The 22,293-nt window shown below is 39.2% G+C and overlaps 3 protein-coding genes across 4 annotated transcripts in view; 2 read left to right on the top strand and 1 right to left on the bottom strand.

Moving 5' to 3' along the window:
- The first annotated feature begins 53 nt into the window (after positions 1-53).
- Positions 54-6,124, top strand: LOC139950818 (proton-associated sugar transporter A-like). Its single transcript, XM_071949641.1, has 7 exons — positions 54-606; positions 1,073-1,581; positions 2,098-2,250; positions 2,781-3,419; positions 4,583-4,693; positions 5,004-5,212; positions 5,466-6,124. The coding sequence occupies exons 1-7, from the start codon at positions 602-604 to the stop codon at positions 5,730-5,732; spliced, it is 1,893 nt and encodes a 630-aa protein (XP_071805742.1). The 5' UTR covers positions 54-601; the 3' UTR covers positions 5,733-6,124.
- Positions 6,125-6,317: 193 nt separating this feature from the next.
- On the bottom strand, positions 6,318-11,890 carry LOC139950819 (peroxisome biogenesis factor 10-like). Its single transcript, XM_071949642.1, has 8 exons — positions 11,759-11,890; positions 11,021-11,168; positions 10,630-10,710; positions 10,186-10,262; positions 9,502-9,753; positions 8,823-8,998; positions 8,210-8,345; positions 6,318-7,872 (listed from the first exon to the last, which is right to left on the bottom strand). Exons 2-8 carry the CDS (start codon positions 11,127-11,129, stop codon positions 7,798-7,800), a joined length of 906 nt encoding a protein of 301 aa, XP_071805743.1. The 5' UTR covers positions 11,130-11,168; positions 11,759-11,890; the 3' UTR covers positions 6,318-7,797.
- A 264-nt stretch (positions 11,891-12,154) lies between these two features.
- LOC139950571 (dynamin-like GTPase OPA1, mitochondrial) overlaps positions 12,155-22,293 on the top strand; it is a 69,980-nt gene continuing 59,841 nt past the window's right edge. Inside the window, exons 1-19 of one of the 2 annotated variants that reach the window (XM_071949319.1) lie at positions 12,155-12,350; positions 12,830-13,151; positions 13,481-13,679; positions 14,223-14,288; positions 15,302-15,390; positions 15,715-15,768; positions 16,067-16,171; positions 16,516-16,602; positions 16,821-16,897; positions 17,488-17,605; positions 17,900-17,974; positions 18,423-18,494; positions 19,054-19,153; positions 19,635-19,765; positions 20,479-20,551; positions 21,052-21,124; positions 21,579-21,694; positions 21,986-22,050; positions 22,186-22,262. In XM_071949319.1, the coding sequence (XP_071805420.1) occupies positions 12,322-12,350; positions 12,830-13,151; positions 13,481-13,679; positions 14,223-14,288; positions 15,302-15,390; positions 15,715-15,768; positions 16,067-16,171; positions 16,516-16,602; positions 16,821-16,897; positions 17,488-17,605; positions 17,900-17,974; positions 18,423-18,494; positions 19,054-19,153; positions 19,635-19,765; positions 20,479-20,551; positions 21,052-21,124; positions 21,579-21,694; positions 21,986-22,050; positions 22,186-22,262 (1,928 nt within the window). In that variant the 5' untranslated portion in view covers positions 12,155-12,321. The remainder of the gene's footprint in view (positions 12,351-12,829; positions 13,152-13,480; positions 13,680-14,222; positions 14,289-15,301; positions 15,391-15,714; positions 15,769-16,066; positions 16,172-16,515; positions 16,603-16,820; positions 16,898-17,487; positions 17,606-17,899; positions 17,975-18,422; positions 18,495-19,053; positions 19,154-19,634; positions 19,766-20,478; positions 20,552-21,051; positions 21,125-21,578; positions 21,695-21,985; positions 22,051-22,185; positions 22,263-22,293) is intronic. The other variant, XM_071949320.1, reaches the window with a different exon arrangement.

The following is a 22,293-nucleotide window of genomic DNA, read 5'->3' on the forward strand; positions in this document are numbered from 1 at the left end:
AGCAGCATGTGCCCGTAGTCCCGTACCCACCAGTACAAAAAGTTACACCTCTTGGCACCCTTGTACCCATTTCAGTTCCCACGCGTACACGTGAACACTCGACCGGCATCAAGTGCACACATCGTGGACCCAAAAGGGGCTACATTAATCAGATTAGCTGTTCACCGTTATTTGTGTTATCTGTTTATGCAAACAATTACCACAATCGACTGACGAGTTATGTCTTTTATCAAACTGGGAACACTGAGACTTCACGTTTATGTCGTAGTCTGCTTTTGACTTCTACAGATACAGATCCATGCATGCGTCGACTTGGTTTCACCTGCGACCCAAAAAAGATGTGCCTGTTCAAGATTTCGACGTACAAGATCACTCATTTTGCAAGACACTCGATTTAGTTGATCAGCTTATGCTATCTACAGCTACCGTCATGCATTACAAGTTTCGCAATTGACTCCTTTTTGGTGCCCTCGTGTCGTGACTGTTGCTTTTGTGTCGAAGGGAGGCCAGCACCAGCATTAGCCAGTACACTGCCCTGTAGTAGACTATATAGTAGTACCATATTTTTGTGTGTGGCTGGTGTTGAAAACGACTGGTTAAAATGAGGTAAGTTGACCTTTTTTTATCTCCAATAATCTTTGCTTTTTCCCGCCTCCATGGTTTAATTCGCAGAGGTGGTTCAGTCCTACTTGCTATAATAGTATCTCTAGTCTTACTTACGATTGATGGGAGAAATTGTTTAGCCTTATACCTTTGTGACCCCATATCCTATCATTGATTCCTTCCAATAAGCATCAAGCTCTTTAGGAGTTTGGTTGGGACAGTTGGACATGTTGGGACAAAAGTCTTGAATGCATTTTTATTTGTGCTTGATTATTTGGAAAAGTTTTCTTATGGCTCCACCACTTTTTCATTCGATATGAAATAATATAGTATCTAATTTACCTCAATGACTGAGATATCCCCTTTTTTTTTTAATGAGTGAAAAAGTGGTGGCGCCATACGGAAGGTTATCTATTTATATATTTGGAAACCGGAAAGAATCTAAAAATATATATCTATTTGACTTTAGAACCCGGACTTTCTCGCGGACAAGAACAATCAGTACCACCTCTTCTCCTGGCTTATCAGGAGAGTCGAGGAGTGAAACCCACCGAAGCCGAAAGGATTCCACGCTAAGCTGGACATCTACCTCAGATGCCATCCTCCCAACAGGAGATATTATTCCAGTTCCGGAGGACACAGAAACTGATCGTCCGAAACGATCGCTATGGCAACTCATCAGCCTGAACTTGGTGGTCCTTGGGATCGAGTTCTGTTATGCGATGGAGACGGCCTTAGTCATACCCCTGTTGTTACAGATGGGCCTACCTAACTCCCTCTATAGTTTGACGTGGCTGCTGAGTCCGACGCTGGGTTTCTTTTTATCACCGGTGATTGGAACGCTGAGTGATCGTTGCCGATGCTTCTGGGGGAGAAGACGACCTTTCATTCTTGTGTTGTGTGTTGGTATCATCATTGGCTTCACACTGTTTCTGAATGGGAGAGATCTTGGGTTATTGGCTGGTGATGTTGCTCCTGGTGAGTATCTGAATTATTGTAAACGCTGGCTATTTTATACCACTTCACTTTTTCTGGACTGGTTTTACAGTGGACGGAAGAAAATCATGTTTTTGATGCCAGCTGGATGGCTGACAGAAATAAAATTGATACATTGTACATCTCAAATTGTGAAGCGAGCACAGGCATGCACCTACCGTGCTCTGTTTTGTCGCACCTAGATACATATAGGGACAACAGGTGTTGGAAAACCTGAGTGTAATATTCTTTTTTGGGGTTATTTTGTAAGGGCCAAAGTTCAGTGAATTGCGGTGCCAATTATGACAACCTTTGTTGTATTTTCTTTGTCAAATCAGGGTTTTATTCTGGCAATGATCAGGGAAAAGATTACTCAAGTTCAAAGGTCTTAAAAGTTCTCAAAACTAATCTTTTCTGACAATTTTTCACAATACAAATCTGAAGTGGTTAAACATTCTGTCACAATTTTGTTGATTAGAATAAAATGTTCTAATAAATTTTTCACATTTCTGTGGACAGATCACCAAGTTGGACTGATACTGACGGTGATTGGTGTCGTCATTCTGGACTTTTGTGCAGATTCCTGCGACAGTCCCTCCAAGTCCTACATCATCGACGTCTGTAACCTGGCTGATGTCGACAAGGGTCTGAACATCAGAGCTGTCCTTGGAGGTATGTATTTAGGGTTTGTTCGTTTAGATGATCTTCCCGTCAAGGAACTCAACAAACTCCCAAAAATCGTTGGTTTAATGTTTCTGATTAAGAATTCTTTGGAAAAACGTCTAAGGTTTAACGTCTCTGGTTATGAATTCTTTGTAAGAAGTCTCTAAAACCAAAGCAAGGCCTGGAATGGTCTGGTAATGGATCCGTATGTGCATGTCTATGGACTCTTGTGAGTGACTAGAAGAGGTGGAATTTTTCAAGGTCAAAGGCCAAGGAAATTAGGACCCTCTTCTAGTCACTCACAGGCCTGAAGGAGATAGACGTCCACTAGTGACTAAACTATACCAGTCGGTATATGTTTTGTAGAGTTTGTAACACACACACAGACTCAAACAAAAGCAATAATAAACAACTTATGAATAATTCAACAATTGAAGGAACACTTATAAATTCTCTAGATTCAGTGTAGCTACTGTCCACTGTTTACACCAAGTTATTACAGAAGTTATTGACTATAAATGCTCTTTTTTCTTTGATAGGTCTTGGTGCTGGGGCAGGTTATATATTTAACGGTATTGATTGGGAATCGAACGCCATGGGCAAAGCCCTTGGTAGTCAGTTACGAGTAGTGTTCCTCTTCAATTGCATCGTCTGTTTCACATGCTTCACGCTTACCCTCTTCAGCATCAAAGAAAAACCACTGCCTCCAGCCCCTAAAAAAGACAGAGTGAATCAAGAAAGGAACGGATACCAACGATTTGACAGCGGCGTACCGAAAGCAGCCAGCAAGAGAAAGCAATTGAGCTACGACTCCTTGTTCACTTCGCAGGGTAGTCTAGATCCAGCTGTTTCGAGTCCAGCCAGAAGCATCAACAGCAAAGAGCAGAGTTATGGAAAGAGTTTAACAGATTCCAACATCAATAGTGCCTCGACGTCAAGGGTTGATGAGTATCCGTCGACGTCGAACCCGACATCGTCAGGGTCAGGAATGGACGATTGGGAAGATTCAGAATTCGAATCGAAGGAGGAGACGGTTTCGGCTGGAAAGCTTCTGATGTCTATTGTTAAGATGCCGAGTGAGTTACGTTGGCTGTGCCTGAATCATTTCATCGGGTGGTCAGCCTTGGTGTCCATCTTTCTGTTCTACACGGACTATATGGCAGAGGTGGTGTATAAAGGTAAATCAGGCATGATTTTCACTACATTTATTCTGGTTACTTTCTTTTTTACTCCCTCAATTGTTTTCTTAGATACCAAGACAAAATGTTTCTAAGTGTTAATTAAATCTTTATTGTTCAGTTGCCTTATAAGAATGACTCGATACTGAGTGGTCACCCAAAGGTCTTGGGAGGTAGACTAGACAGAAGGTTTGTAATGTACAGAATGAGGGTTCGAATCCTGGCCTGGTCAGTCTGACACAATTGTGTCCTTGAGCGAGGCACTTTATACTGTTAATTGCTTCAATTCGTTTTAAATTTATTCTGGTTGTGAAGCCAACGACTGACTCACAGAAAAGCGAACTTAAAGGCAGTGGACACTATTGGTAATTACTCAAAATCATTATCAGCATAAAACCTCACTTTGTAACAAGTAATGGGGAGAAATTGATAGTATAAAACATTGTGAGAAACAGCTCCCTCTGAAGTTACGTAGTTTTCGAGAAAGAAGTAATTTTCCACAAATTTGATTTCAAGACCTCAAGTTTAGAATTTGAGGTCTCGAAATCAAGCATCTCAAAGCACGCAACTTTGTTCGGCAAGGTTTTTCTTTCTTTCATAGTTATCTCGCAACTCGGACGACCAATCAAGTTCAAATTTTCACAGGTTCGTTATTTTATGCATATGTTGAGATACACCAAGTGCGAAGACTGATCTTTGACAATTACCAATAGTGTCCACTGTCTTTAATCACTGTACTAGCCAAGAACCGTGTAATGGAGAAAAGACAAGGAAAGAAGTTTCAGTTTTAGATGGGAGAAAAACCTCAGAGAGTTATTCCAGGGAAACCCAAGCCATCAAGCAGGGACTGAAACCCAATCCACAAAGTGCCCCCTTGTGGATTCGAACCTGGGTTTTATAGGTGGAAGGCAAGGAATGATACCACTATGCCAACCTGCGCCCACTGATGCCAAGAAGATATACTGATGGATTTGGAACAATAACAACATTTCTTGTAGATTTTTTTATTGAAAGCGTTGTTTCTTTTCCTTTCAGGAATTCCTACAGCTCCAGAAGGTTCTGCGACCACTGATGCCAAGAAGATATACTGATGGATTTGGAACAGTAAATACATTTCTTGTAGATTTTTTTATATTGAAAGCGTTGTTTTCTTTTCCTTTCAGGAAGTCCTACAGCTCCAGAAGGTTCCGAGAAACGAAACTTGTACGACGACGGTGTCCAGATGGGATGTTGGGGAATGGTAATATTTTCTGGATCGGTGATCGTCTATGCAAGTAAGTCATTGTTCAACCATTATCCAAACAACTTCACTTTGACAAAAGCGAAACTCTGGGTGAAATAACGATACTTGTTGTAAGTAGGATTTCTTCTGCTTTCTCCAGAAGACGATAAGAGCATACTGATCGAAACTTCGAGTTGAAACCAACAACTCTTTGCTAAACCACCCCAACTTAGAGACTTTCTTTTGGAGGTGTTGGGCGCTATAGAAATGCGGTTATTATTATTATTAACTCGATTAGAGATTATCATTACATGGTGTTACCACAAACCTTACTATATGATATTTGTTTTGTTTTGTTCTAGCTTTATTGAACAAGCTATCTTCTTACATAGCACCTCGCACAAATTATGTCTTGGGACAAACCATATACGCTGTTGGTGTTGGATGTATGGCCATCTTTAGTGACAGTATCCCTGCGACCCTTGCCCTGAATGTGACCTCAGGGGTCATGTTTGCAACTGTCACCACTCTGCCCTATGGCCTTTTGGCTGACTATCACGACAGCTACAAGGTATGTTATTTGAAAATAAACTTGTGTCAGTCACCAAACTATATTTACCATATTCATAAATTTCCACCTCTTTTAATTCCTAGTCAAATCTTTGTGCAAAACAATTTCATTCCGAGAGAGTCGCAAGAATATACTGCGACAGAGATTTAACGACCTGTCCACAAGTTTACCTGGGGCGTGGTGAAGTGCTATCTAAGAACTGCATGTTATTATTAATTTTAGTTTAACCGTTCTTTTTGTTTGTCCATGGCAGAACATGAATGACGCAGCGCGGTCCAAACGAGGTCTGGGCACTGATGTTGCTTGTCTCGCCAGCATCACTTTCTTAGCGCAGATGTTCGTGTCGGCCATCTTAGGCGCTCTCATCTCTCTCACAGGTACTAAGATAACGATAGTCCTCTTTGCGAGTGGATTCAGTTTCTTGGCTGCGATTACGTCTGCGCTTTTTGTCGTCTACAGCGTGGGGGACCCACCTGAATATGAAGACCTTGATGAGGAGCGACAACCACTTGTAATGTAGTGCACAACCTTTAACAGGTGTTTAGCGATGAACCGTGACACCATATTCCAAATGCACAGTTAGGATCTCTGGGGTTGATCTAACAAAGATAGTCCAAAGATAGTCCCAACGTAGGACTAGTCCTAGGAGTTATTAAAAACTTAAGGCAAAGTCTAAGTTAGGATGTGCAACTCGTCCTAACTTGGGATAAGACTAGTCTTAACTCTTTGTGAAATCCACCCCTGGTTCGTTTATTTCCCACAATTACTAACATTTTCTTCTAAATGGCTGTACTAACTTAAGTTAACAGAATTTATTACTACACACCATAGTTGTATAGAATTTTGTCTGCAGTTTTGTTATAGCCCTCATTTTTTTGTTACTACAGGTACAAGTTTGTATAGACCCCATTTTGAATTACTAGAACTATTTAAAGGGAAGGTACACCAATTTAGCTCAAATTTTCACAGGCTTGTTATTTTGTGCTTATGTTGGGATACACCAAGTGAGAAGACTGATCTTTGACAATTACCAAATGTGTACCTTCTCTTTATACAGCCCATTGTTAAGGTCTTTCGGACGCTGTGGCACAATCTGTTACCGTACAACCAATGCCAGAAATTTTCCCAAATTTTGTACAAACTACAGTCATATCTTTTCCCGATTTAAAGGTTTATAACTTGCTATTCTTTTTCCTGTTGAGAAATGTTGTGGTATGTACAAAACCCTTTTACGTTCTATGCAGTATTTATTTAGTGCACCTGTTGAAAATAACCTCGCCTTTGTATTCTGTGAATATATTCATCCAGTCCATAATTTTGTTGCTGTAAGCAAAGGTATGTGTAAGCTTTGCAAACACATGTACTCATGGGAAAATGGAAATTGGCAGTTGGAAATTGGCAGTTGCAAACTGCTAACCAACCAAAAGGACCTATGGCATTTCAAAGACTGTCCCAGGGATAAAACATCAGGTTATTAACTAATTTTTGAGTTTGTACTCGGTTAGACTTTGTAATTTGGTCCTAAACTTAAAACTATACATATAATAGTAATATAACCCTTGTACCTTGCCCTGAACCATGCCACAAATGCATCAGAAGAAGAACAAATATAATGTCAACCATATCTTGCAATCAAATGTAATTCTTTTTTTATCAGGACTTGTTTATTTTGAATTCCTGTCATCAACAGAAGTATTCTTCCGATTTATGTGAAGAATCTATAAATACTACAAAAACAGCACTCTTGTACGGGTATTGATGTATCGCTGTGAAACTTTAAAAGTATGTTCATAGAAGTATAAATGTATTCAATCAAGTACTGAGCAAGACATTCTTAAGAAGAAGTAACATTAATTATGTTTTAAGGTTTTTTTCTTTTTCTTTTTTTTGTATTTTGATTTCTGAATATTATAACAAAATTAATTTCAAGTGCATTTTTGTTTTTACTTATTCATGAAATGAAAACTTTTACTTTTATTTTCTTGAAAAGAACTTGTATTCCTTTACTGCTTTTGTTTACCAAATTATATTGCCTTAAAATCAAATATGACACATTCCATAAAGTATAATTTAAAATTTAAACAAATAATCTTTATATAAATTTATATCAATAAATATATATACGCACAACTCAAACTTTTTTGTCAGTCTATACTTTTGAAAAGTTTGCACCAATGCTGAACATTATCTTGATTCATAGAGAGTAATACAGCAGTGGTCACACTGGCTAACAGATATCGCACAGCAGTGTTAAATAACGTTTGCAGTCCAGATTCTCTAAAATCCAATTTGTGAAGTTTGACTTTGTTGGACAGGGATGGATTTCACAAAGAGTAAAGACTAGTCCTATCTCGACTTGGGATGAGTTTACTCGTCCTAACTTAGGACTAGCCTTAAGTTTTCAATATCTCCTAGGACTAGTCCTAACTCTTTGTGAAATCTACCTCAGGCCATTTTAATGATTGCTTTGAAACAGGTTACTAATTTTTATCCAGACACTTGGGTGTTGATTTGCCACAAGAGTTGAGAATTTTTGGAGATATGGAATGGTCTTTAGCCAAACATACTACGGATTAAAACAACCGTTACCTAGAATCAAAATTCTGCAGGTAAACGAGTCTGGACAGTTGGAACTTTTCCCGACACAAAGGACATTCAGCCTGTAACCAAACCATAATATAAATTTTTAATCAAAGAATTGCATTATTATTTGGAGTATTTATTTATTTCTGGTTAAAAAAATCAAGGATGAAACTAAGGAGGTAGCTCTCATGCCCAAGGAAACTTGTAAACAACGGGGCACAAGTGCCACAACCAGGATTCAACGAACTTAGAAACACCAGTCCTCTTAACCGCTAGGTCACGACACGCTATCTCTCCTACATCTCTGGTTTTATGTGGCCCGATTTCATTGTGACCTGATTTCAAATGCAGAGATTTAGGTGTGCCGACTAAAATAAAATTTGGGAAAACAATGTCCCGAACAAGTAAACTTACCTTTGTGGCACACCACTCGGTGATGCACTCCCAGCAGAAGAGATGCCCACAGGGTGTGGCAGTTGAGTTACGCCTTGTCTCTAGACACAGGGGACAGCGCAGGGCGGGGTTTGTTCCTCTGCCGTCTTCCGCCACTCTTAAAATAACATCCGAATAAAGGAATTTTAAATATGATTTGGTCTTACCCCTACATAAGCACTATGTATTCAGTACTTTTACCGAGTTCTGTGAAACAAAAATCACAGGCATATTACTCGGCCAGGATTCAAACTCACGACCTTTGCTATTCCAGAGCAGATGTCTTTAACTAGACCACCGTGACTGCCTGGATCGCCAGTAGGTTTTAAATAACTGATGTTACTGTTGAACTAACTGAACTAACTGAACTTAATACGGTCATAATTCTGATTTTATATTCACTACCATATGGAGACGAAGCAGAAAAAAGGGAACACAAACAGAATTCTAAAGACAGTGGTGCTCCACAAATTTGAGTACAAAGTCTATTGGAGGTTCTTAACTACAGGGAAAAAGAAAACAAAGAATGTCTCCACAGGGATGCAAAAGATAGAATGCGTGCATTAAGAGTTTGCCTGTTCTGATTTGCTAGTACCTTTTGAGGTCAGATTCAGATGTAGTCTCCGTTCCAGTCGTTACTGTGCCTTGTCCTGCTTTCATCTTATACAGTGAGTGTAGAAGACTTGCTGTGAGCTGAATTAATGACAACCAGGCTAAGACCTTGAAGCTTGGTTTCATACTACCATAGCCTGGACCTCTGCGCACCAATAACTGTAAATAACAATGTTTAAAAAGATTGGTAATGTGCTGACATTTCGACCCTAGCAGAGTCTTTATCAAAAGATAAACAACACACACACACACACACGTAAGTGTGTAAACACCTGCAAACGGGGACCCTCCTTTGTTCCAACTCTTTGTGATAGCAACCGGGGACCACAATGATTTCCTTTGTGATAGCAACCATGGACCTATTGTCCCTTTTGTTATAGGTCCCCGGTTTGAATGTGGATACCTACCCACACTTTTACACTGGTGTAATAGTGTGATCAAAATCAAGGTACAAGTCACTCATCTGGGACCGATTTCATAAAGCTTGTAAGCAGAAATATTCCTGCCAAAGCAGAAATGGATTACCAGTGCAAATACAATTGGCTGAGCAATAAAGACCACTGAGCTCAAGCTCTGGTGTTTCTGGAGAAAAATAGTGTAAGACTACTCCATTTTCATCAGGGGGGGGGTAATAATCAGCCCCTCCTATTTGTCACACTCACATACTGTATTCCTGTCCATCGTTTGGCTAAGTGGTAGAACACCCCTCTGAGATAAAATAGGGCCATGTGGGTCCTCTGGATGATGGCTACTGCGTGTCTCAATACAGGAATCATCTTGGAAATTCTCTGCCGTCGCTCTGGACTTATTCTTTCCGCTGCTCTGTCGGTTTCCAAGAGCTTTGGAATGTAAGCAAGCAGTCTGTCCAGAAGGTAGGGCGAGCAGGAGTACATTAGTACAAGAGCCAACCTCCTCTGAAATATAGAAGTTGGGGGATAATCGGACATGCGATTTAAAAAACAACAATACCTGTGATTTATTTGTTTCCTGTAATTCCATTTTCTTTTAAGAACACAAAAGTTCACTTAAAGGAAAGATGGTTTTTATTCAGAGCATCTAAGTAGCAGCAGACTTGCCAGGTAAATTCATCGTTCGTAGAATGGTGCGCATGTTCAGAACTACATAAGTCTGCTGCCATTGTAGCGTTCCAAAGTCTCCCATTGTTTTATCTGGCGTGCTGTTAATTTTTGTCAACAGTTTTTTTTTCTAAGTCTGTCTGCAATCTCAATCTCATCAAAAATTTGTCCTCAAATAAATGAATCTGACAATTGGCAACAATTGTTAAAAGGAGAAATCCTTATTTCATTTTTCTCATCAATGTCTTTCTTGGTGATTATAATGTTTACCTTGATGTTTGGTACCGCCCTCTGTGTGTGATCTACCTGAAGAATGCTCACATACTCTTCTCCTAACGTCTGATACCCTGCAACAAATTCACCAAATCTCTTAGTTAGGGTCATCATTTGGTTTTTGTCAATATTTATTCTGATTTGTGGGCAAAATTATAAAAAAACATACAATAAAAGTCACCTGCGAAATTTTTAGTTAAATACAGTGTTACTTACTGAGAAAATAGGAACAAACAGTGCTAAAGAATGGCAATGGTCATGGGTTTGAATCCCGCCAGAGTAACAAAACGCCTGTGTGGCTTTTGTCTCCACAGGACTCGATAAAACACAAATAATATTCTTTATCCCTAACATAGGCCTTTTATTTAAATATGAAAATCAGAGCGATTTGCATTTTATGACAAATGTTTTGTGATGATGCATTAATTTTGGAATATTGACCTGCGACTGTTGTCAGACCAAAGTATAAGACTTCTCCGAGAACATCAAGTTCCTTTCTCCATCTGGCCCATACTCTAGGTCCTGAAAAAAAAAGCGAGATAGTTTATTTATTTCTTACACAGCAGTGTCATTGGAAAGTTAGCCCCACTCTTTTACGTTTAAGACTAGATTATTTAGAGAATAGATAAAAGTCTTGTTTACTCATTTATTAGTAATCAAGGAATCAGAAAAAAATCTTTAAGAATAATATAATTTGGGTTTTAGTGGGTTGTAATGAATGAAAACTACAATCAGTCATATTCAGAGTCATAAAATCTTTGTTCGATTGAAATATCACTATTAATCATTACAGCCACTTCTTGAAGTGACTGTCCTTGTTTATTTTGATTACCTGCAAGTGACTGACATATATCTGCCAAAGAGTTGCGAAGGAAATCCACATAGAATTGGTCTTTTTGGTTGCTGCGAATGATCTCAGGTTGACTGGCTGGTTGAAACATTGTTTGTCAAGATCTAGACACCTGTGGGGTATTCTCAGCCTGTGGAGTTAAATCATAATAAAAATGAAATGGTAAGAAAATATGTGGGTAAATATATGGGTAAAAAAAGAAAAATTAATATGGTAGGGAAATGTTGTTATCAAAAACCATTTATCACCCATCAAGCCTGTACTTCTGTATGCTTCGTTTTTGAAAGCGCAAGAGCACCAAGCATTTTCTCCTTGGATTAGAATGGTAAAAGGGCAACTTTATTTGAGGAAATTGACGGCTTTAAAAAAAAGAAAATTATGAGCGGGCGCGTGCAGGCTGGCCATTTTTTACTTGCACCATCCCCATATTTTTGCACCTGATTGGCTTACGGTCCCATGGTTTCACGCGTGCGCCCAGCCACAGTGGGGTAATCTTCAAATTTTCTGAAGCAGCACTTTAAAGGAAGAAGAAGAAGAAGGCTTGGTTGGCCATTCCAATCCATCCATGCACACTCCCAATTACACAGCCACAGCGCGCAGGTTGGGTTGTGTTGTGTTTATTTTGTTTGCTTATCCTTTTCTGGACACTGTCGATGGCTCAAATTCACCATTCCAAGACAGTGATTTAAACAAATAATTATGGGAAAACAGGCCACTTACTCTTTTGCATGAATTTACAGGCTGAAATAAACGACAAAGATCATTATTCATCAATCAAGCTAGAATCATTCATTGGTTGATAAAAAACTACTCCACTTGCAATGATCTCAGGGCGCAGCATAGAGGGCGCAGCCATCTTTTATTATGAACGAGGCTAGAAAGTTAAAATGTTAATGATTATGAAAAAAATTACTTTCGTAATTAAAAAAATACTTTTGAACATACAAGTAATAGAAAATAAGAAAAATATTTTGTATTCAAGGTTAAATAAATGGTTTAAAACTAAATCACAAAAATATTGGCAATATGCTTAGTCTGTTCCCCTGCCAGTAGGCCGAGTTAAAAGGTATCCGAATTCTTGATAAATGATACCAGGAACTTGACCATCCGGGGGTTTTGGTAATTTCCCGTCGAAAATTTCATCACCTCACCTTGAACCGTCTCCTTATTTCGGCAATTCGGTGACAAAGATTGATATGTTTAGGGCATTTTGTTTGCCAGAGTAGTTCTGTCTAATATTGGCCTTATTTTAAGAGTGTACTTGTGCTTCAAGATTGAGCAAGATGATAAGAGTTTTGTCGGGCAAGTTCGGGTAAGTTTTGATGGTGAATTTGTGCACATCTGAATGAGTGACAGTTTTGTGTTGGGGAGGGGGGGGGGGGGGGTGGTCTAAAACTTTCTAGTCTTATTAAATATAACTATATATTCAAATACTTTTGGACACACTTTTTTGTTTGTTCCATTATTGAATATTGTGTTATCAGTGACTGTTAGTGTTGATAAAAAAAACCTGTGAAAGCAATTTTTCGTTTTTTCTGCCCATTTCATAAAAAAATACTTTACTTACGCGGGTAGGCCTACTCATAACCAAACTATTTGTTTACTCACTGTAATTGACTGTACTCCATGGTACTACCATTGCAGTCTGACGCACCAATGTGGCGTGAGAGCTAGGTGATGGAACATTTTTTTTGTTCAGCGAAATCCGTCAGCGATCTGGGTGGATTTTAAACTTTTTAAAATACATTCAGATTTCTCATTTGGAATTTTATTTTTGTGTTAAATTCCCAGCCAACAATGTGGGCAGCAACTGAGACTGGCTGTTCACAAGAGGGCGCCAGATCATCATGTTACCAAGGCAACCCTGTCGAGCAGTCCAACAACAGTATCTCTCCGACTTCTACCGAGTTCAAGAAACCTCATCAATATTCAAGCTGCAAATTATTCCGGGTTCTCCAAGATGTATCTCTGCGTTCGTCCACGAGTGATTCTCAATGACTCTAACATGAGGGCGATGTCATCCATGATGCGTGTGCGATCGCTGCTGAAGGTCTTCAAGATTAGATACTTGGTGATAGGTGGCGCTGTTGCCGGAGGAGTCACCCTCAAGTCGGTGAGATTTTAAACATCAAATTATCTCTCTGAAGTTTAGTAACAGGTTTGTGTAAGCTTGCGCTAAGGGTTCATCCACCGTGCTAAAGTAGCTCTTCAAATCCAACACTTTTTACTCGCACTATCTGGGATGTTTCCGCACTTGACAGCATTTCCGGCTATTTTTACTTGGAGCAATGCGCAGCATGTAGTGCATCTTATCCTCACACATGTGAGGCTGCACTTTTCATAAATGAAGGAAGGAAGGGCAGAGAGTCTTCTGCAAGCTTTTAGAAAAAGTTACCTGCTGGATTTTTCACAAAAATAATGCTCTTTTTTTGTATTCAACAGACGTATAACTCCTGGATAGACAAGCTCCCTGATCTCTCATGGATGGAGAAGTACACTCCAGACAACGCAACTTTCCGTCACGCTGTTGCAGAGATGAAGAAACTCGCCGGTCACATTCATCTCCCTGATAAGGGTTGGCTGAAGGGCACCATGCCCACCAAGGACACGGTCCGCTCATGGATGCCTGAAATGCCTCAAGGTAAGTGCGATGCAAAGTTTAACAGTTGCGTATGAGCTGGTTGACAGTTTAAACAAAACTAGAGACAAGTGAACGCTTTCTTCGCTTTCACATTTGGTTTGGTATTTTCTCTGCCTTCCCAGATGCATTGGAAATTTGGTATTTAAACCAAGACAGGAGTTCACCATTCCCGGGCCAGGAATTACACAAAGGCCATTTGCAAAATAAATATGGACTTGCCCTCTCAAAGATGAATTTCCAGGCATGTATTCTTAAAAAAAAAAAAAAAAAAAAAATAGAAAGATAACCTTGGTGGTGTTCAGTTTAACATTCATTATAATTCATCCTTGGTTTTTTACTAACAAACTCTCAGGTATTTTTTCAATCGTGAATTTTTTAACCATGAAAGCAAGTAACAAGGAAACATAAATGATAATCTACACATATTTGTCCCCCTTTTTTTACCTCCAATTTATTCTCATCCAGAATTCATGCCACAACCACACCCCTATAAACTTTGCGTTTTTGTTGCGTCTTTATTTTATCCCTTCTATGTTATCGCAGATCCCATGTTTGAGTTCATGTACCAAGGGTTGCCAGAAGGCAGAGAAAATATCACAAGTTTTAAAGGTAATTTTGTGGAATTCTTTTGACGAAAACACAAATGGATGCATGACATGGGTGCAGTTTGTAGCAAATATTTGTACCCTAACCCAGGCCTTGAAATAACCTAAGGCACCCACAGCAATTTTAATTACACAGCAAAAAAACCTAGGATGCATGATAGGAGTGCAGTGATTGAGTTCAGAGCCAGTATTTGGTTAAACCCGTAGAGTTCCAAGAACTAGAGGGCGCACTGGTGATGCTGCTTGCACAAACCCGACGGGACCACAAGATGACAAGCGTGCCATTCTGTACGCGCGCTGAACATGAAATACACGTTTGAGTTTCTTTGATTGAACGCTCACGCGATGCTGTTTGTTCAACTTACAAAATGGCCGCACAAACACACGCTGTGAGATGGCTGTTTTGTCAATGAGAAAATGGCCGCCTGCGCGCATGCCGGGGTGTATATAGGCCAGTGCGCCCTCTAGTTCTTATATTTAACTTTATGGTTAAACCCTAACACAGGCCTCAAATTAGCCCATGGCACACACAGCAATTTCTGTACTGTGCTTTTGCTGTGGTGGCACTTGCAAGTTTTCCATAAAAATTTACTTTTTCCCCAGAGAAAAATTGCTGTGCCCCTTCATGAGTGAAGTGCAAGGCTTGCAAGCCAGTAGCTGCTGAGTAGGACGCAGGCCAAAGCTACATAAATTTGACTCTTAACTAAACTTGTTTTTAACTAAAGCCTTTAGTACCTTATTGGTAGATACTTTAGCTGTATGAAATTCCAGTATTAGTATTATTATTACACTGAGTAGACAAATTCAGTAGCATAATGTTTGTGTATTTAATAGAGTCTCTCTGACACTTAGAAAATTTCCTTCAAATATAAGATGTGAGCATTTCTTCTTGGAGATTGTTGGGAGCTGGTCGCCTGTAAATTGCTTCATAGGACTTGGCCATTAACTTACTCACTTGCCTACCAAGGTCCACTTACCTGCAGGTGACTTCAATCCCGGTTGTTTTCTTTGTTTTAGGAAAAAAGGGACAAGTAACGCTATCCTCTTTACAAGCTGATGAAGGGACTGAGGACAAGTCTACTGGATTACCAAAAGTTCCACTAGGAGTAAGTCTAAGTAGGATTTAAAACTTTGCATGGTGGAAATAAGATATAGAAGAGTTTGCGGTAACACCATGTAATGACTATCTCTAATGAGTTGGGGTGGTTCTGAAAAGAACCGTTGGATTAACTCGACGTTTCGTTCAGTATGCTCTGATCGTCTTCTTGAGAATGGAGTAAGTCTGTTTTGTTAAATCGTTAGTAATGATTACCCAGTCATGGCTCCCCACAACAGTTATGTTACAAAACAATTGACAAAGTTGATAAAAAAAATAACCTCTTAAAGTGGAAGAACTAACCGTTGATTTATTTTGTTGTTGAATGTTTCAGGCGTCCGATAAAGACAAGCTTGAAAAAGCAACAGAGGAGTTCCTAGAAACACAGGTAAAGTCCTGAAAATGTGATAAATTGATCATATGGGCACATTAATTGTTTACTATTTCTTTGAAAATTGTGACCCCCAGGTCACAACAGCACCCAAAGAGTCTTCTTTCCAATTCTGAAAACTTTGTCGCCATGTGAGCTTTATCTTCTTGTTTTACAACTAATTCTCTGAAGGGTCTGAACCAGTCGATAACGACTGGTCGGCTGATGAAACGTTTATTCTCCGTAACTTAATTGAGACACCCCTTAAGTGTGATAAAGCAATGTATATGAGCTGCCTACTATTATTTTTTTGTAGCTGAGGTATCAACGAGAGATTGAGCGATTAGAGAGGGACAACAGACGTCTGAAGAAGTCTCTTCTACTTAGGGGAGACAAACAATCCAGGGTTCGCAAAGAGAAGGTAAACATCAACAACAATATTAAATATTAGTAATAGTACTTAATTGTATTTATATTGCACTCTCTCAAGGACAAGCCTATTTGAGGGCGCTCCTTCATTCAAGAAAACAGCCAACATTAGTAAATTTTTATGCATGAAATAACAAGGCAGTTTAAGCTCAAAGGTCATCAGGTTTTCTCAGAAAATAGTGAAAAGCACAATCATTGTTTTCAAACATCCCATGTGAGACTTGTGAGATCCAAAAATACTTAAGAAATGAAGTTGTGTGCAAATCTGTGAACATTTCATTTTTAACCTTTCAAATGTCATGCAGAACTTATTTGTTAAATATTTTTGTTTTGCAGATGTCGCTGATTGACATGTACTCTGAGGTTCTGGATGAGCTAGTTGGATTTGACGACTCATACCAGATGCAAGATCATCTTCCAAGAGTAAGAGCTTTAGGAGATACACGGGGATCTCAGATTGTTTTCTTTTTTATGACAAAAGTAGTTGATATTTTCTTCACATAAAGAAATCCAGCTCATTGATCTACTTCTGAATTAGAGATAAACTGTGTCGTGGCTGCAAACAGCCAATCTCTCTCTCTCTCGTCTGTGTGATACAAGCTTCACACTTTATATTTGATTTTGACTTCTTTCTTTTTTAGGTCGTTGTTGTCGGAGACCAGAGTGCTGGAAAGACGAGCGTGCTCGAGATGATCGCTCAAGCAAGGATTTTCCCGAGGTATTCATGATCTCCCGACAAATCAGAACACAAAGTTAAAAGTTTGTCCCTAGCCAATATTTATCATCAGGCCAGTATTTATATCTGGTTTCATTTGGCATTAAGCCACTAAGAATATTTCTATTCCCCCTGAACAGGATGCTAGTCCATCGCAGGTTATTCCCAAGCTCTCGCTGGTACCCATTTATACTCTTGGGCGGAGAGATGCAATCGTGATAAAGTGCCTTGTTCAAGGACACAAGCGTCATGACTGACAAGGGGTGGATTTCACAAAGAGTTAAGACTAGTCTTATCTTGAGTTAGGACAAGTTACTCGTTCTAACTTGACTAGCCATAAGTTTTTGATATCTCCTAGGACTAGTCCTAACTCTTTGTGAAATCAGACCCAGGCCAGGATTTCTTTAAATCAACAATTTCTGGTTTTTTTGACCTTGTGAGGGTGTATGTGAACCAATTTCACGTGATCAAAATGATTTTTTGTATGTATTTCGTCATAATTACTGTAATTGTTACACAAGACATCCCTGAAGGAAAATGTAAATGGTCAACACCTTCTTTCCCTCACTGACCTTTGACCTGTTCATTTTCAGGGGGTCAGGTGAGATGATGACAAGGTCACCAGTGAAGGTCACGTTGAGCGAAGGACCACAGCACGTCGCTCAGTTCAAAGACAGCAACAGGGAGTTTGATCTCTCCAAGGAGACCGAGGTAACGCCATCTTGAAAATGTATCGGATGGGTTGGAAATGGTTCAGGTTTATTAACGCAACGTAGTTGTTAAGAAAGAAGTTGTTTCTCACTAAAATATTTGAAATGGATTCAAGACCACAGGTTTGTTATTTTATTCATATGTTGGGATACACCAAGTGAGAAGACTGGTCTTAACAGTTTACCAAACGTGTCCTGTGTCGATAAGGAAATAAATTTTTCAGATAAATAAGTCCACAATTCAGGGGATGGACCTTGATGGATTCTTGATTTTTAATCTTGTTGATTACCACAGCTTAAGGCGTTGAGGCAAGAGATTGAACTGAGGATGAAGAACAGTGTACAACAAGGGCAGACCATCAGCACAGATGTAAGAAATATTAAATTCTAGCAAAAATAGAATTAGCTGTTCTAAAAGGACCAATGTTATAACTGCAAAAAGTAGTTAATGGCCTGATGTTTTGACCCTAGCAGATTCTTTCTCGAGGGCTGTAGTGTAGTCTAGGCTTCAGCCCTTGAAAACGACTCTGCTAGGGTTAGAATGTCAGCCGTCGATTTCACCAAACTCTTCCTAACTTAGGATTAATCTTAGGACTTAGGACGAGTTCAGTTCGGTATGCGAAGACGTTGGGACACATTGAACCCATGCTAAGTTAAGACGGGTTACTCGTCCTAACTCGACATAGAATTAATCCTAGCGTTTCGTGAAGTCGGCTGCACATTTTTTGTTTTGATTTATAATTACGAGTATAGAAGAGTATTCAAGTCAACAGTGTATACTTAACTTCTTGAACTTTTGTCTGTAAATTTTTCTGTAGGTGATCTCCCTGAGTGTCCGCGGACCTGGTATACAACGGATGGTTCTAGTCGATCTTCCTGGCATCATCAGTGTAAGTACAGGCCCGCATGCTTCGTTTTTGAAAGGGCAAGGGCACCAAGGCATTTTCTCCTTGGTTAAGGGCACCCTAATGAGAAAATTGTAAATTCTTTACTGGAGTATTTCAAGGGCACCAAGGCAATGACCAGGGGGCATGGAGGCAATCGCCTTTGTTGCCTCAGTGAAGTATCAGGCCTGTAAGTAAATAAATGAGGCAGCCATCATATCATTCTCTATTACTGTTTTTGTTTTAGTTTATAAGTTACCAAACTCTCACTATTATTTGGTTACACTTTTTTCCCTAACACCAATGTGCTTTAGCACTGTATACTCGGTACTTTCCCAAATTCTGTGAAAAAAATCACAGGCATATTACTTGGATCACAACGAGACCAGTGTACCATCCAACACTACTCAAGTCATGCTGTAAGGTCGTCCTTAATCACTGTTTTCAAATCAAATGTATTTTGCTTCCTTATAACAACTACATGGCACTGTTTGTGCCAACAGAGGGCGCTAGCATGGCTAGTTCAGGTCTGACAACTTGAATTGCTGTGATTTTTGTCTTGCAGACTGTTACTACAGGAATGGCACCCGATACTAAAGATAGCATCCAGAAACTGAGTAAAATGTACATGAACAACCCCAATGCTATCATCTTGTGTATACAAGGTAGGCATAGCCCATCAATCAAATTTTGTAAACAAAATTATGAGAGAAAACCTAACGGACAGCCGCTTGAGGGGGGGGGGGCTTTACACTTCAATTCATTTCATTTCATTTCATTTTATTGGAATCACATTTCGTGGCCCACAGGCCAAATAAAATGGGCTTAACTAAATTGGGCTATCGGCCAAAATCAACTTCCACCATGGGGTGTGTTGCTACTTACTCCTGGGACTGAAACAAGGTTACCCTCTTCACAGTCTGTAAGGATGTGGGTATGTGTATCATCCACTAGGAGCCTGGCTGGTTGAGCAGAACACTCCAGGACATTGTGTTTACATGCTAAAAACTCTGCATGGTTTTTCACTATTTTCTCCTGACTTGCCTAACGGATTAAGCCCAAATTTACACAGGTTTGTTCATCACAAAACATGAACACAGTCTGTAACTATTTTTTCACAATTTGTTGTTTGGGTAATGTTGACAGACGGTGCGATAGACGCAGAGAGGAGCATAGTGACAGATATAGTGAGTGAGATCGACCCCCTGGGTAAGAGGACAATCTTCGTCCTGACCAAGGTGGATCTTGCAGAGAGGAACTCAACCAATCCAAGTAGGGTAAGTTTGAAGAATATTCCTTGGATAATTCTCTGGGGTTTTCCTCCCACGTCTGAAACTTGAACTTCCTTCCTTGTCTTCACTCCATTGGTTTCTTGGCTAGTATGGTCATTAAGTTTTCTGAGAGTTTTTGGCATCCAGAATAAATGAAATGAAATGTATATAGAAGAGAGTCGATTGATCTCAATTGTCTCTATGGGTATTAAAGGAACACGTTGCCTTGGATCGGTCGAGTTGGTCTTTGGAAAGCGTTTGTAACCGTTTTTTATAAAATGCACATGGGTAGAAAGATGTTGTAAAAGTAGAATACAATGATCCACACAAACATGCCTCGAAATTGCATGGTTTTCCTTTTACCTCGTCGACTAACACGTCGGCCATTTATGAGGGTCAAAATTTTGACTCCCATAAATGGCCGACCATGTTAGTTTGCACAGTAGAAGGAAAACCACCAAATTTCGAGGCAAACTTGTGTGGATCATTGTATTCTACTTTTAAAACATCTTTCCAACCATATGCATTTTATAAAAAACGGTTTCAAACCAACTTTAGACCAACTCGTCCGATCCAAGGCAACGTGTTCCTTTAAGTATAGCTTTATTACTCAATAGAATTGAAACGTACATTCAGGCCCAAAATCAATATTATTCAATTTCTTGTTGTATATTTTTATTGTGATTAGAAATAACAAAAGATTCTTTTCCTCCATGCAGATCCAGCAGATTCTCGCAGGAAAGTTGTTTCCGATGAAAGCCCTTGGGTACTTCGCTGTTGTGACTGGAAAAGGTATGAATGAAGTCTTAAAGCCATTGGACCCTTTCGGTACAGAAACAAAAAAAAAGTTCACAGATTTACAAATAATTTTAAGGGTTTACAGAAGGTAATGGTGAAAGAATTCTCTTGAAATATTAGTCCATGAAATGCTTTACTTTTTGAGAAAACGGTAAAACAATATAAATTCTCGTTAGCGAGAATTACGGATTTATTTTAAACACATGTCATGACACGGCGAAACGCGCGAAAACAAGAGTGGGGTTTTCCCGTTATTTTCTCCCGACTCCGATGACCGATTGAGCTTACATTTTCACAGGTTTGTTGTTTTATATATAAGTTGTGATACACGAAGTGTGGGACTTGGACAACACTGTTTACCGAAAGTGTATAATGGCTTTAATAAAATTTCACATCCAAACAGTAAAAAATTGAAAATGAAATTTTTCACAACTTGTTCTCAAATTTATTGAGTATTTTTCTCTTGAGTTTCTTGTTTGTTTTCTCCCGCTAAGGCAATACAACCGACAGTATATCAACTATAAAGCAATATGAGGAACATTTCTTCAGGGGCTCTCAACTCTTCAAGTAAGTAACGATAGACTCAAGGATTCAGCTTTTCTTTGCTCAATCTATGAAAATTATTTAAACAGTATCCAGTCAGTTTTCATTGTGGTTTATAACCTCGCTTTTTTTAGTTAAATAAAAAAGTGCATCCCCTTAACGTGATCCCTTTGCTGCCGCTTCCCAGGTTGAAGCATAAACTCGGGTGTGACAGGTTATATGGCTTCTGACTGACACCCCTAAACAAAGAAATTTACAAAATAGGGAGACTGCCAACATTAGGGCTAGACAGCTCAGTTTGTAGAGTGCCGGCACGGAAATCTGGATGTTGCAAGTTTAAAATCTGTTCTCAAAAATTTGTCTTTGTTCATCCCAAAATAAAAGAAAATTTGAAACAAAATAATCTTCAAAATTCAGACCAAGAAGAATAAAAAACTTTAATTTATTGTCGCAAACGTTTATTTTTCTTTCCTTGTAGGTCTGGTACCTTGAAGCCAAGCCAGATGACAACACAGAATCTAAGCTTTGCGGTCTCTGACTGTTTCTGGAAAATGGTTCAAGATTCCGTCACGCAGCAAGCTGATATTTACAAAGGTATAACAGGACATTAAAAATAGACCAGAATATCTCACAGAATATATCTTTATTAGGGCAACCTTTTCCAATCTCGTCCTTGGCATACCCTGTCTATTTTTTCCAGTTACTGTTTTCAGTAAGGTGCAATTTTTTATTTTAACTATTATACCCTTCGAAGAACTCGTCCGCAGAGTATATAAGCATCAACAGAAATTCTTCAAATCTTCAGATTAAGAGTCTAGCTTTAAATTGCCATATCTTGATTGAAAGAACATGGAGGCTCAGTAATGTTTCTTTTATATTTCTCAGCTTCTAGGTTTAATTTGGAAACGGAATGGAAGAACAACTTCTCCAGGCTACGAGAATTGGACCGGGTATGTCTGACCTCAAATTATCACTAATTTTTAATTTTACTTGTCAAAATCAAAACTCTACTTAAATATAATGGCATAGACTTGTATAGATTCTTAATTTTACTTTGTGTTTTTTGTTTTTCTTTCTAATTTTAGGATGAGTTGTTTGAGAAAGCGAAAGGTGAAATCCTAGACGAGGTTTTATGTCTCAGTGAGATTCCCCCCAAGAGATGGTAAGTCATTTGAAGCCATTTTCTGTCCCCA

Source organism: Asterias amurensis, chromosome 18, assembly GCF_032118995.1.
Source record: "Asterias amurensis chromosome 18, ASM3211899v1".
Taxonomy (NCBI): domain Eukaryota; kingdom Metazoa; phylum Echinodermata; class Asteroidea; order Forcipulatida; family Asteriidae; genus Asterias; species Asterias amurensis.

What these genes read in the sequence shown, in the direction of transcription:
- LOC139950818 (XM_071949641.1), top strand. An exon ending in ATCGGTGATCGTCTATGCAA is followed by an intron (nt 4,694 to 5,003) that starts GTAAGTCATTGT and finishes GTTTTGTTCTAG; the next exon opens with CTTTATTGAACAAGCTATCT. An exon ending in ACTATCACGACAGCTACAAG is followed by an intron (nt 5,213 to 5,465) that starts GTATGTTATTTG and finishes TGTCCATGGCAG; the next exon opens with AACATGAATGACGCAGCGCG.
- LOC139950819 (XM_071949642.1), bottom strand. Translation starts at nt 11,129, where the DNA reads ATGTTTCAACCAGCCAGTCAACCTGAGATCATTCGCAGCAACCAAAAA. An exon ending in GATGGACAGGAATACAGTAT is followed by an intron (nt 8,999 to 9,501) that starts GTGAGTGTGACA and finishes TGTTATTTACAG; the next exon opens with TTATTGGTGCGCAGAGGTCC. An exon ending in CCGAGTGGTGTGCCACAAAG is followed by an intron (nt 7,873 to 8,209) that starts GTAAGTTTACTT and finishes GTTTGGTTACAG; the next exon opens with GCTGAATGTCCTTTGTGTCG.